Here is a 14,585-nt window from a genome sequence, read left to right on the forward strand (position 1 = left end):
ATAAAAGTGATTAAAAAAGGTTCCGTTATTAAAAAGATTAAGAAATGCTGATTAACACCATAACATTATACATGGGAACATTCAGTTAGTACTTTCACTCTTCCTTATTTAAAGGATAACTGGGAAAAGGCATGAGGTGATAATGACTTATTATCCTTAACACTTGAGCGCTGCAATTTAGAAACTATTATATTTTTTGAAATATGGAAAATATGAGGAATCAACCATGTCTTGGCCAGGTTTCATACTATTCGCCTTACAAACTGGAAATGCTAACCACATACACAATGCAAGTGCAATAATTCCTCACAACAACTGATATGTAAGTGCAGACACACAATATGTCACATAAAAACGTCTAATGAAAAAAAAGGAATTTAGGAGTTCAAATCTTTTAAATAAGATGTCCTCCTTATTTTGGAATACAGCTAAATAATACTATTTTTTAATGGCTTTTCAGTGTAAAATCTTTTGAAAAGAGAAGAAACATATTTGGTATAGGATTTTGTTACATATAGAAGAAACTAAAAGTATGGCTTAAAATAGCTGCAAAATAATATTAAAAAAATCCTCAAGCTTATCCAACGAAAAAACAGATAAATGTATGGCTTAAAATAGCATGATTAGCATCTCTCGCTTTTCTGCATCTGTTTATTTAAATAAAAGAAAATTATATTTTTTTCATTTAATATAAAATAAATTGCTCGATTAAAATGATTTTACTATGTGTACAAGGAAGAAATTCTTAATTTTGCAATTAAATTGCAATAGAAATGAAATATTATAAACTTAAATATTTAATTAAGATACAATAACACGCCGAATAAGTATTAATTTAGAAGTCAAACAACAAAAATCAGCATTATATTTTCAAATTATTCAGATTATTATTATTATTATTATTATTTTTTTTTTTCCCACTTTTGTAGCTGAGGATCACGGTTCGGTAAAACCATTGAAACTAGTCCTGTGAAAATTTGAAAATATAAACGCTGATTTTTGTTGTTTAACTTCTGAATTAAATATTTAAATCAGTTTATTTAAAAAAAAAATTTAAACAAAGCTTAATTTATTTATCCTCTTTAAAAAAAATCCTTGTGCCTTTAAACTACACTGGTGAAATAAATTAAGAGAATTTGCATATTTTATCGAATTACATGAAAAGAATTGAAAAACCACTCCTTCTAGATAAAAATGCAAGTCTTGTACAGCAAATACATAAGCGTACACATGTGTGTAGACGAAGCTAGCAGAAAAACAGGCTTTATAAGCGTGTGGAGGGTAAGACGAATTGTGTTCGCTAGCACACCTCGGCGAATTTCTTGGTGTTATCTTGCTGCAATCAGTTAAATTCACATCGGAACAGTAAAAATGTGTAACCACCAATGTTTAGATGATGGAATGAGGTGGCGAATTGTGCGGAGGCTAGAGGCAGGCCAATAGCAAGTCCAGATATGCAGAGAGTTTAATTTATCGCCCAATGTCAACGGCCCAACGTGTAACCTATGGTAACAGTTCCAGGATACTGGATCCATCGAGAAAAAGCCTGGGTAAGGTCGTTCAAGAGCCACGACAGCCAGACGAGATCGCTATTTGTCCATTTTAGCGAGGTGTAACATAGGAGCTACAGCTTCTCAGCTCTCTCAAGACCTGTATGCAGCCACAGGGTATATAATGGCCACCTGTAATGTATGTATAGTAATAGGCCACATGTATGTATAGGCCACATGTATGCAGCCACATGTAACAAGGTGACTGTTTCTAAAAGACTGAATGAGAGAGGGTTGCTTGCCAGAAGACTGGCTGTTTGCATCCCGCTCATGTCTACGGATAGGAGAGTCCGATTAGCATGATAAAAGCAGCATAGTGATTGAAGTATGGAGCAATGGGCGACCTTTCTGTTAACTGACGAGTCCCATTTTAGCCTAAATACCGATTCTCGCTGTACTTTCATATGGAGAGAACCAGAGACACGCTATCTATCCTTCAATGTACGCGAAATCAACAATTATGACAGCTGGAGTGTAATGGTCTGGGCAGGCATCATATTGGATGACCACACACCTCTCCACATCTTTGACAGAAGCTCTGTGACTGGTGTGAGGTATAGTGATGAGGTCTTGGAGCCCAATGTTCTCCTTTTCCAGGGTGCAGTGGGCCCCAAGTTAGCTTACAGGACGATAACGCGAGACCACATAGAGCTCTTCTGGTCGACGAATATCTCGAGAGTGAGGATATTCGCCTGATATAATGGCCAACCAGGTCTCCAGATTTCAACACTATAGAGTATATCTGGGATGCTCTGGGAAGGTCAATTGCAACTCGCAACCCTCCTCCGAGAACCATCCAGGAACTGAAAACAGCATTGCTGAATGAGTAGGACCAACTGCCACAGGCACTGATACACTGCCTTATTTCCAGTATGACATCACGCTGCGAGGCCTGTATGGCTGTAAGAGGAGACCATACCCCCTATTAACCTATTTCTTTTGTGTCTTCTGCAACTGCTGTTTCAGACCTTCAGACTCCCATGAGTGTTACACACGAACATGTGTGTTTAGTATAACTGTTAAATGTTTATTCTGTTTGTTTTATATTAACATATATTCATATCAAATTTTATTAAAATCTGTCCAGTAGTTCTGGAGATCGTAGATCAAATATGAAAATTCTCTTAATTTATTTCACCAGTGTATATGCAATATCACCCTATACATCTCTTTTCTTTTTTCTGCAAATTCCAGCATTAATTTCCTCCTGAAAAAAAAATCAGAATTTTCTTCCATAAAATGCAGCAGCATATTCTGCTATGCTTTTGTCATAAAAACCTTTTGGGCCACTGTGCTTTGTGCAATACAAATAATAAACTCTGCTGTGAATTGATGAAAAAAAAAGGAGTATTCCAAAAAGTCCTCTGCATGCTACAATGTCACTTGTCTCTGCTGTGATTCGTCTGAAACTTCTTGAAACCTTGTCACCTCTCAATAACATAAAATGGATCCGATGATGACCACAGTATGGCTTTCAGAATAAAGTTGGAATTGAGGGAAAATTCGGGTTCCTTGATTCAGAGTTACTTGCATGAAAGATGGTGAAATATAGTGATCATTGCATAAGAGCCCAATACAGAGTTGATTAGGTTAGTTTATCTGAATAGGCAAAACACGTGAGCTCTAGATCATTAGATTTGAATGCAAAAAAATACTCACTTCATTAACTTCCTGCATGAAGTATTGAGGTAATCAAAATACCTTTCACTTCAACAAATGAAGACTTTGTAAAAATGAAAGTTTGAAAATACATTTTCTTCAACACATGTAAAATGCTATTAGTTTTACAGACATGCCAACCAGCCAAACTCAAAAGTCAGGATAGATTTTTTAGGAGAAGGAATTGTATTTTATTTTGTTTTACAGACATGCCAACCAGCCAAACTCAAAAGTCAGGATAGATTTTTAGGAGAAGGAATTGTATTTTATTTTGTTTTACAGACATGCCAACCAGCCAAACTCAAAAGTCAGGATAGATTTTTAAGAGAAGGAATTGTATTTTAGGAAAATCAGGGGGAGTTTTTCACTGACCAAAAAAAAAAAAAAAAATTTAAACAGTAATAATATACAAAAAAGGACTTTTCTTTAAGTAATAGATACCATTCTAAGTAATATCTGGAAGTGTAATCACTAAGTTCTAAATGCTATTAACACAAAAACATGTATACATTAAAAATTATTCTATTATTTGAAAAGTTTTATAGACAATTAACAATTGTGTGAAAATGGAATAATCTATTCCATTTTTACACAATTGTTAACAGGATTATCAGATTTTGCTTTCCATAAGAAATATCATAATTTTGTTCATAGCTGCGCTGTTGCTTAGCCCTAATTTTTTCCTAATAAAAGTTTTCCAATGGTTTTCCAATGTATCATAATTAACATGGTATCTGAATTTAATCCTTGTTTAAAGAGTAATACATATCAAGTCTCTTTCTAAAGCAGGATCACATGCACAATTTCTGAATCCACAGAATTAAAAAAGTAACAAACACCGAATACAATTTTTATTATAAGCAGGGGAGAAAAAAAAAAGCAGAAAGTAGCTGTTTGAATGCAAGTGAAGATTTATTTTTCACACCAATTATTTTATGCAAGTACAGCCATTTTCCTTGGACATGACTATATCTTAGTAATTTTACTATTGAGAAAAAACTGTATGATTAGAGGCAGATTGTGCTCAACCAAAAAGCCAGAAAATAAGTATTATGCATTAATAACCTAGTACTTTCAGATCATTTGTACCCCTATTGAAAAGATATTGGTGAGGAAATTCATCCTGTAGAGACAAAAATAATTTAAGTGGCAATTCACCATGTCATCAAAAAGACCCACGTATATGGGTAACACACATCTAATTACAAAGCATTTACACTTTTTGAAATACAAAGGCTATTTTCCTGATTAGTATTCCTTTTTTTAATTGAGTATATTTGTTGTCGTAACAAGTTATAATGGGATTGTGAAATTTGTCACCTGATGAAAGTGTTGCATTTCTTTATAAATACATTGTTCTGCTCAATTATAAGCCAGAAAATAAGTATTATGCATTAATGAAAATAAGTATTATGCAACTATGAACCAGAAAATAAATATTATGCATTAAGTAAAAGCCAAAAAATTAGTACAGTCAAAAGTCTTTAATCCGGACTCGTCGGGACTTCAGTAATTCCGGATTATCGATTTTTCCGGATTATAGATCATCAGTTTAAATCTGGTAAGATGGCATGCAGAAATTATAAAATTAAAAATATGAAACCGTAATTTATAAAATAATCAGCAGTTATGATCTAAAGGGTATCAAAATTTACAAAAAAAGAAGCTTAATATTTATTTGTTTACTTTATTAAACATTTCTTTCAACGTGCGCATGCGTAAAGCATACCTTACGCATAGCCGAAATTAGAAAATTGCAACCAGAAAACTATTTGATTTGTATTCGTGATATTTATAATGACGAGGAATTTGATTTAAATCATATCAAAGACGGAGTACATCAAGATTAAATACTACATTTAGTAAGGAATTATAAGCCGAATAAAATAAAAACAACTGCCCTGAAGATAACGATAGTGATGACAGATCAACTTCCAGTTCATTGCGCGTTGCGCCGCGACGTCCCCCCCCCGCACTCAAAGCAGCGTGAAATTGATAAACAGATTTCGGAACGGTTAGATAAACAAAGGATATGCCCTTATCCATTTTTTGTAGCAATTTGTTTTTTGTTTGATGGATATCGAAGCATACTTTCGTTTTCTAGATACTTTGGGAGCTCCAGCATCGGAAATTCTATTTGACATAATCGAAAGTTCAAGCTTACTTTTATAAAATTGCTCTTACAGTCTGCAAAAAATAATAAGCCGGATCCAATTCGAAGATTAAGGAAGAACGCAATCATCAACATTAACTGAAATAGATAATTTTAGCTTATAACGTCCGTTATACATAAAATGCGCACGTGAAAACGTATTCTACACTTGCGCACACACATATGCGTAGTTGTAAAAGGTCTTATGCGCATGCCTAAACGTGTATGCGCATGTGTCAATGTGGCGCATGCGCAGAAAGATTTTAGCTTTGAGGTCCGGATTATGGGTGTCCGAATTAACAATTTTTGACTGTATTATGCATTAATAACCTAGTACTTTCAGATCATTTGTACCCCCAATTGAAAAGTTATGAAAAAATATTGGTGAAGCAATTCATCCTATAGAGACAAAAAGAAGTTAAGTGGCAATTTACCATGTCATCAAAAAGACCCACGTATATGGGCAGCACACATCTAACTATGCAGAACTATATAGACTATTAAGGCATAAATTTGTGCACACCTTAAACAAACACATTTTACGGAAATACAATATGAAAAATTGCAAAGTGTTAGAATGAAAATTAGAAATTGGTTTGAAGAGAGACATATCTCTTTTACATCAGCTGTTTGCTTTAATTATTGTTGGACAAAGGAATATATGTCAACGAAATTCTATGATTAAGAAATGGGTTTATCCCTAAACAGAAATAAGAAAAAAGAAGAAATGGGATTACCTCCAAGAAGTGTGTGTCTTCTATGGAAAAAGAAGAACATAAATAAATAGGAGTATAGAATACATTATTGAAATAGACATACAGATACCCAAATAAATATTTTTCGCCAAAGTCACCAACAAATTCATGAATGTTATCCAAAGTCAACAACAAATTCAAAACTTTTCAGCTGGGTTGTGAAGAGTCAGAAAATATGAGAAACTTTTTCCTTCTTTGCTTTCTCAGAGAATATTAAATTTTTTGTTCCTCTCAATGCAATTTTCTCATCTTTGTGCTTTTTTATATGCATGTTTTCCCTCACCATGCAATATAAAATAATAATTATTATAAACAATGATAAATAGTACATGTTACAAAGATATTAGATTTTTTTAATGCAGGGAATTAAAACATTTTCATAATTCAGATATATGTGTACAACCAATAATTTTGAAAATAAAGGCTGGATAAGGATTTTTATGGACATAATGTATGTTATAAAAAATGATTATTGCAAGTAAAGAAATGAGGCTAATATTACATTACACAGACAATGAAAATATTTAAATTAATAACACAATAATAGTGCATATGAATAAACCATAGATATAATAATATAAATAAGTTTAAAAAATGGTTTCTTCCATTTCTTTGACTTGGAGAAATCTATTTTTTTCAACTTGTTTTTTCCAAAGAAGAATAAAGTTGCAACCCTGCTTTTAAAGCTATTATAATTATCTTTTTATATCAATTTATGTTACAAAATGAAATATAGATGCAAATGCTGGGAGTGTTTGAATTGAATTTTTTTTTTTTTTTTTTTCTAAATTTCATTTAAGCTCATTTAAAAGCAATAAAATGTGAATATATGACAACAAACACTAGATATTAGTATTATTTATTTAATGGTAAAATCCTTCCACATTTTTGACAGTAATTTGAAATTTTCAGAATGCAAGTTTTTAGTTTATTTTTGTTTGCTTGTTTAAGAGAGGTAATCAAAATAAAATGGTACAGAATGCATCTGCTTCTCGAGAAACAGAAACCTATGCCAATATAAATTTGAATTTTGTCTATAAATATCATATCAGCATTGTGGTTTTTATAAGTGGCTATGCCAAAATAAATTTCAATTATTGATACAGTGTTTCAAACTGATATGCTCCAGTTTAATATAAATGACTTCAACTGATATAAAAATATGTTTATTCAATTTATTTTTAATTTTACATTTTCTCATTTATTGGCTTGCAAAGTAAGAAAATTAAGTCTTTTAATATAAAAAGTTCTGATTTTTAGTAACAGCTTATCATTTTAGTTATGATATTTTGATAAAGAAACACAATATAGAAAAAAAATTTTTTTGAAGACTTACCCCATGGTACATGTACCAGTAGATATTCAGCTTGATATCCAAAATGTACAATATGCATAAGAGTTGTTGTCTTGCCTGTGCCATTTCTGCCATCTAACATCAAATTAAGAATACTAAACACAAAAAAGGATTTGATAGCTATCCAGTGTTTGCTTTTTTTAAGTATCTTACTAAAACACATCAATCTAACAGACTAATGCTTTTGATTTTGGTCTCCAGAAATATATCAACACATAAACATATACGCATATAATAAAAAGATCATATTCTAAGGTGTTTTATGGAAGGAAAAAAAAAAAACTACTGTTTTACAATGAGCATAGATTTCAAAAAACAAAATTAAGGCAATGCTATTTGCTAAGTATATAGCTCTTATATATTAAACAGATAAAAGTATTTTAAAGGAGGTATATAGATATAGGTATTTTTAAGGAATGAAATGCCTTCATTTTCTAAATGAAATTTTCTTACTTTAATGTTCTTAATGTAAACGAATCATTTTATGTCCAGTTTAATTGCAAATCAATATAAAATCCAAGCCTAAACCTAATATGGTAAATCCCTATTTCTGATGCTCAACTAAATTACTATATATTAATTTTTTAAAAATTGCACAATAAAAGGGAAATAGTACCTTTTTTGAAGAATACTACACCATAGAAATTATCTAACAAGGTGAAATAAATTAATATTTCAAAATTAGTACAAACCAATGAATCTTTTACTATAATACATCTGTAATAAAACATTGTAAAAATTAAAAAATGTAAAACATTTTAAAGATTTTTTAACATATATTTACAAGTGCGTATTCTATGCACTTCACTGTAACATACAGCATTAGAAATATCTTTTACTCATTTTAACAGAACTGCAATTTTTCATAAAAATTATCATGTGGATATATCAAACACTTATTTATATTTTAATTAAAGCATTTTATATATCAGTATAAGATGGACATTAACAAAAGTTCAGCAAAAACTCAAAATATACTACATACACAAAATTGCAAAGGTGGCACTTAGTGGCACTGTAAATAGAAGGGACTAAACTTATGACGTCGCAATGTATTCTCCCATTTTACACCACACATAATTTAGTATTTTCTAATAAAAATAAGAATAATCAATAGTTCATTATTGTAAAGTAACATTAAATTGTTTATTAAATTAATATGATAAAATAATTCAGTACTACCACTTATTAAAATGGTAAACAAGTCTTGCATACTTCAGACAGCTTTGATACTTTAAAGGATTTTTAAGCTTTAGTATTAACACAAATAATAACATTTTTTTAAATTTAAATTTACATAATAGAACACTTTAATTCTATCATTTTCACAAATTATTTTACTGCTATACAATGTCATAAGCCTTAATATACTATTGAGTAGTCAATATTCATTACATTATAATCAATTTAAGAAATGAATGTATTATGAAAAAAAGAAAAATAATTTTTCAAGGCAAATGAACATAGGTAAATGGCATACACAACATCCATTTCACTATGTCTCCGATTCTCAAATTACATTATACTCTCTTTGCACATATTAATATTCCATACATTAGTACGAAAATAAAAATCACAAATTTGTAATATTACCTAATGGGTCAAGTAAAAAATATTATATTAAATGCAATTACAATAGCAAACACTATGTATTAAAATAATAATGCAAAAGTTATTTATCGAGAGCAAGTTTATAATTTTAGCTACTTAACTCTTGACTTAAAGATGGCTAATTTAATGACCTGAAGACTATCAAACTAATGATATTTATCATAAGACAGAAAACATTCTCAACATGCCAAAAGAAAAGAAAGAAAAATCGAATTCAAAATAGAAAAGCGATGAATTAAAATACAATATATAATTAATACAACAGTACAAATTAAAAAGATATAGCAAATATTACACATGACATACGATACATTACTGTTGTAATTGTATACAGCAATTAATGTTGTAAATTTAAACAGCATTACCCCATGCATACAGCATCTGTTTTCCCTTAAAAAAATTGCAGAATTGCACAAATTTAGCATTGTGCACAGCCTCGCCATTTCACACCGGCGATAGTCAGGATTCCTCTAGAGCTGTTGCAACTTTAAAATACACTCAAATATAACAAAACTAAAAGAGTTCCTGTGTTTTCAACCTTTTAAAAACAGGCTATTTTAAAAATAACAGATAACAATCAGTAACACAGAACAAATGACCGACAGAGAACTATCACACAACTCAAGCGATTTGAATTATTAAAAAAATAACACTTCCAGAAGAATGACCCAATGACGAAAAATAAAACTATCATAATAATGTGATTACCTAACAGTGAAAATGCCAAATTTGGTGTGCACCTGATATTTCACTTTAACCAATAATAATAAATGAAATTTACATTTAGTCCTCTCCTTTTGGCAGAATATATTGTCCACATCTCACTCAGAAATATCTGCATTAACTGGTAGGTTTTGAATTCCTTCTGCTGGCATCTCCTCCTGTGGTTGAATAGATATGAATCAGATTGTATTGCTGCCTACCGAGTACCAGGACGATTTCTTTTAATAGCTCCCCAAGTCCCTTCAATACTGGTATGTGTATGTCAATGTTGGAATGTGCACCTGGTCTGCAGATCTTTAAAACACAAGCTATGATTTACTTTTAGGTGTGCATATCCTTCAAACTCGAGGCTTTCCAACAGTCAGAAATAACAACTGATCTTGTACGACACTTTCTTTAATAATTTCGAACAATGACTCGACACCTTTGCTCTCAACGACTCTAAACATCACATATCAATTAGTTTCTCAAGCAAACCAAACAACAGTTTTGCTTAGACTCTTTTCCCACTAGGATATTTTTGCTTACGAAATTTACTTTCTTCAGTTTCCACAATCCTGTCCTCCCCACCCAACATTTTCCTTCAAGCATGACTTCATGCACATTTCCCAACAAAAATTAACTCAATCTTCTTGGTATTTTTAGCAATACCTAACTCATCACATAAAATCATTCCCACACTTACCCATCCACTTATAACTCACAAGGCATCACACATATTCAATTTGCTCTTCATCAACCATAAAATTTCAAACATTTATACAAAACTAAAATCAATATTTTCTCCATACACCATTCAATCACACTGACTTTACCCTTTTTGCTCCAACAGTAAAAGAAAAATCCAAATTTCAGATACTTTCCTGTACTGCAGGAAGTGCCAAAATCAGATACATGCATCAAAGATAAAAAATTTCTCGAGCCAAAAGATCCTTTTCTGTGTTTACACAATTACAGTTATAAATTTTAAATCATTCTATCAATATTTTGAATCATTTGGTAAAGCTTAATAATGCATTTATGAGCAATAACTCAATTTGTCAAATGCTAACAATAGCTCAACACACACAATGAAGTAGATTTATAATAAAGAAATTTCATGCAGTTACATTATAAACCTAACATTTCTACTTAGTTAAAATATAATTTTAATTCTTTTCAAATATGAAGCTACAACTTAACTGTAACTTGTATCTTGAAAGAGGCATAGTCAATATAACATCATAAAAAGACATGTCTAAGCCTAAGACAAGTAAACAACGTCTTGATTTGTGAAGTGTCCTCCTAGAATTGAGCCGAAAGTTAATAAAGCATTTTATGTATGAATCTTATATATTAAATAATATCAGAGCCAAAATGACACTGCTATAAAAGGATACATATAACAAAGCGTAAGGCTGGGTGAGAATAATTAGCATTTTTCAAAAAGGCAATAACCTCTAAGGCTGGTTCACGCACCATAATGCATGCTTCACCAAAAGTATTCATCTGAAGAGCAATAAAAATTATTAATTATAATTATTATAAATTCCATAATTTTGGAATTTATGAGCAAAGTACATTTTTAATACATATCGTTTAATGGAAAACCATACCCATCTTTGCAGAACTAACGTTTTAAAAAACATTATGATAACTGACCATTTATCTCTTAAATTTTAAGTTACAGGAAAATGCATATAATTATTTTTATCTCAATATGATACTGAGAAATGAGGAATACAGAAAGAAGTCTCCATATTAGGAAAATGATGGTTAATAACATAGATGTTCCTCAGAATGTTCATAAACTACATTTCTGATAACTTGGACTCCTGATGGATAGTGCTTGCATTATAACAGTCACAGTAAATTAACACTTATCCTATTCCGTCTCATATATGGCACTAATAATGTTACATAATCCTGTAATAATAACAATAACACCATATATAGTAATACGAATCGAAGATAAAATACTGTTTTTTAAATTCTATCAAACAGAATTCAAAAATAAACTCATAAAAAGTTAACATGATAAATATGGTTGATGTTTTTTAGTAAATGCAGTCTGAAAACTCCAAATTACTGTTTAGTACCTCAAAAAAGGTTACCATTATTATTTTTTTTTTTAATTTAAAAATAAAAATATCATAAAATTGTTAAAAAATTATGCACAATTATGTAACATACAGCATTAGAAATGTGTCTTGTACATGGTAACAAATTTTCATTTGGATATATTATATATTAAATCTATCGTTATACAAATTAGATGTACTACCAAAAATATAAAATAGAAATTCAAATTAAAGAAACGTATTTACTATTCTTATATTACTTAGTTTGTTAATATGCAACAAATACATTAAATTTCAAAATAACATAATATATTCAAAATAACAGATAGAGTTAGCCTAAGTGTTCTGGGCAATATACATAATGCTGCATTCATAGCATGTAAGCAATAAATGTTTATTTACATTAAGAAAGCATAATATATTTTAAGCTTAAATCTCAAAAGAATACAAAAATTACCAGAGTATCCAATGATTTTGGTATCCCTCCACTGAAGAACAGATTTTTCTTTAAATTGGGAGGTAATGTATAGTACTTTCCAACATGATTCTTGGTATGAAGAACCTAATCATAAAAGTATGTATTGCTTAAGTAATATTTAGCCACATTACACAGAAAATTTATATTAATGCAATAATTTAAGTTTTCATAAAAACAATAGTTGCACACTTTTTTTCAAATAATGTTAATATAGAGAGGGCACAAAAATGTGGCTTGCTACATAAAAGAAGACATTCATACATTAGCATTTTAATTATTTGAAAAAGTTATTTACAAAAGGTGGAGCTCAAGATAAACTTAAATGTAGTTTTCATCATATAATTTTTATTTAGAACCTGTAATAAAATAATAAGAAGAAGACATTATCATAAACAAATCAATAATTCCCCCATGCTTAATCAAGGAAAATGTTTTGAAGAGTCTGAATAAAAGAAAGGAGAATATTGAGATGGATATATAGCTTGGAGGAAGAAACACAGTGATCACTACTATTTTTTAATAAATCATTCTTTTTGTCATAGCTTTAAATCAATGCCAATATATTAAATCTATAAAATTATTTAATTTAAGAAAGTGTCATAATAATGCCATATTTTTTAATATGTATGGAATGAACATTAAGTAAATTATTTAATTTTGAAATGATGATTTTATATATTTACCTAAAAAGGTGTATTCATTTAAATTTCTTTTACTTTTAAGTGATACATACTCAATAAAGTACAATACTTACATGCTGTAGATAAAGAAAATTTCAAATTATTTGGAACTTATTGGATGATAAACTTTAAATATTAAGCTACTTTCTCATTATTCACATCTCCAACTTTACCATTAGGTAGAAATGCTATGTTTTGGGGATATTTTAGAGTATACATGCAGATGCATATAATACATAAGCTTGTATATACATGGATTTGCACACTTTATATTTAAACATCATTTTGTTAAATACTATCATCCAGATGCAAAATATAAATATCAGCCATATAGAACATAGTTTTTTTGCCTCACACAATTTCTCATTTTGTATAAAATGTTTTATTTTATTATTACTTATGAATAAAAACTGTACCTAGTAAAATTTCGCGAACGAATTGACCTTTTACAGAACGAGGGTTGCGGATAATCAGATAGTACCAATTTAATCAGAAAGTATAAATTTGTTTAAAACAAATCACAAGTTCTGTTAATCATGGCACTCAATAATAACCCAACCCTATAAACATTTATAAAGGTTACATTAAAAAAAAATTACATGTTTTCCACAATACAGTATAAAGTCTTTAATCTGGACGTCCATAATCCAGAATGATCTATAATCCGGACCTCACAGCTACAAACTTTCTGCGCATGCACCTAATACCTTTACGCATGCACGTTTAATGTATAACGGACGGTATAAGTTAGGCTAAAATTATCTAATTATCTATTTCAGTTAATGTTGCAGATTGTGTTGTTCCTTAATCTTCTAATTGGATCAGGCTTATTATTTTTTGCAGACTGTTAGAGCAATTTTATAAAAAGTAAGCTTGAACTTTCGCTTATGTCAAGAGTTTCCGATTCTGGAGCTGCCAAAGGACCTACAAAGCGAAAGCATGTTTCAATGTCCATCAAACAAAAAGTGGAATTGCTGCAAAAAATGGATAAACACAAATCCTTTGTTTCTCTAACCATTCCGAAATCTGTTTATCAATTTCACGCTGCTCTGCGGGAGGGGGGGGGGGTCGCACAGTAAACTGGAAGTTGATCTGTCAGCACTATCCTCATCTTCAGGGCAAATGTTTTCATTTTATTCAGCTTATAATTCCTTACTAAATGTAGTGTCTCATCTCGATGTATTTCGATATGATTGAAATCAATTTCCTCGTCATTATAAATAATATGAATACACATCAAATAGTTTTCTGGTTGCAATTTTCAATTTTCGACTATGCGTAATGTATGCTTTACGCATGCGCGTATTGAAAGAAATGTTTAATAAAGTAAACAAATAAATATTAAGGTTTTTTTTTTTTTTTTTTTTTGTAAATTTTGATACCCTTTTGATCATAATTGCTCTTTATTTCATAAATTATGTTTCATATTTTTAATTGTATAATATCTGCATGCCATCTTACCAGATTTAAATTGATGATCTATAATCAGGAAAAACCCCTAACCCATAATCGCCAAAGTCCCGACGAGTCCGAATTAAAGACTTTTGACTGTAGAGAATTAAC

The 14,585-nt window shown here is 30.2% G+C and overlaps 1 protein-coding gene across 1 annotated transcript in view; it reads right to left on the reverse strand.

Moving 5' to 3' along the window:
• The window catches only part of mRpS29 (mitochondrial ribosomal protein S29), an 80,299-nt gene that overhangs the window by 51,959 nt on the left and 13,755 nt on the right, over window positions 1-14,585 (reverse strand). Inside the window, exons 3-5 of the mRNA XM_085811031.1 lie at window positions 12,322-12,426; window positions 11,184-11,292; window positions 7,453-7,545 (exon numbers count right to left, since the gene is read on the reverse strand). Of these exons, the coding sequence (XP_085667157.1) occupies window positions 7,453-7,545; window positions 11,184-11,292; window positions 12,322-12,426 (307 nt within the window). The remainder of the gene's footprint in view (window positions 1-7,452; window positions 7,546-11,183; window positions 11,293-12,321; window positions 12,427-14,585) is intronic.

The sequence above is a fragment of the Stegodyphus dumicola genome, chromosome 2 (genome assembly GCF_044657685.1).
Source record: "Stegodyphus dumicola isolate Sdum_Otavi_A_Nest chromosome 2, ASM4465768v1".
NCBI classification, from domain to species: Eukaryota; Metazoa; Arthropoda; class Arachnida; order Araneae; family Eresidae; genus Stegodyphus; species Stegodyphus dumicola.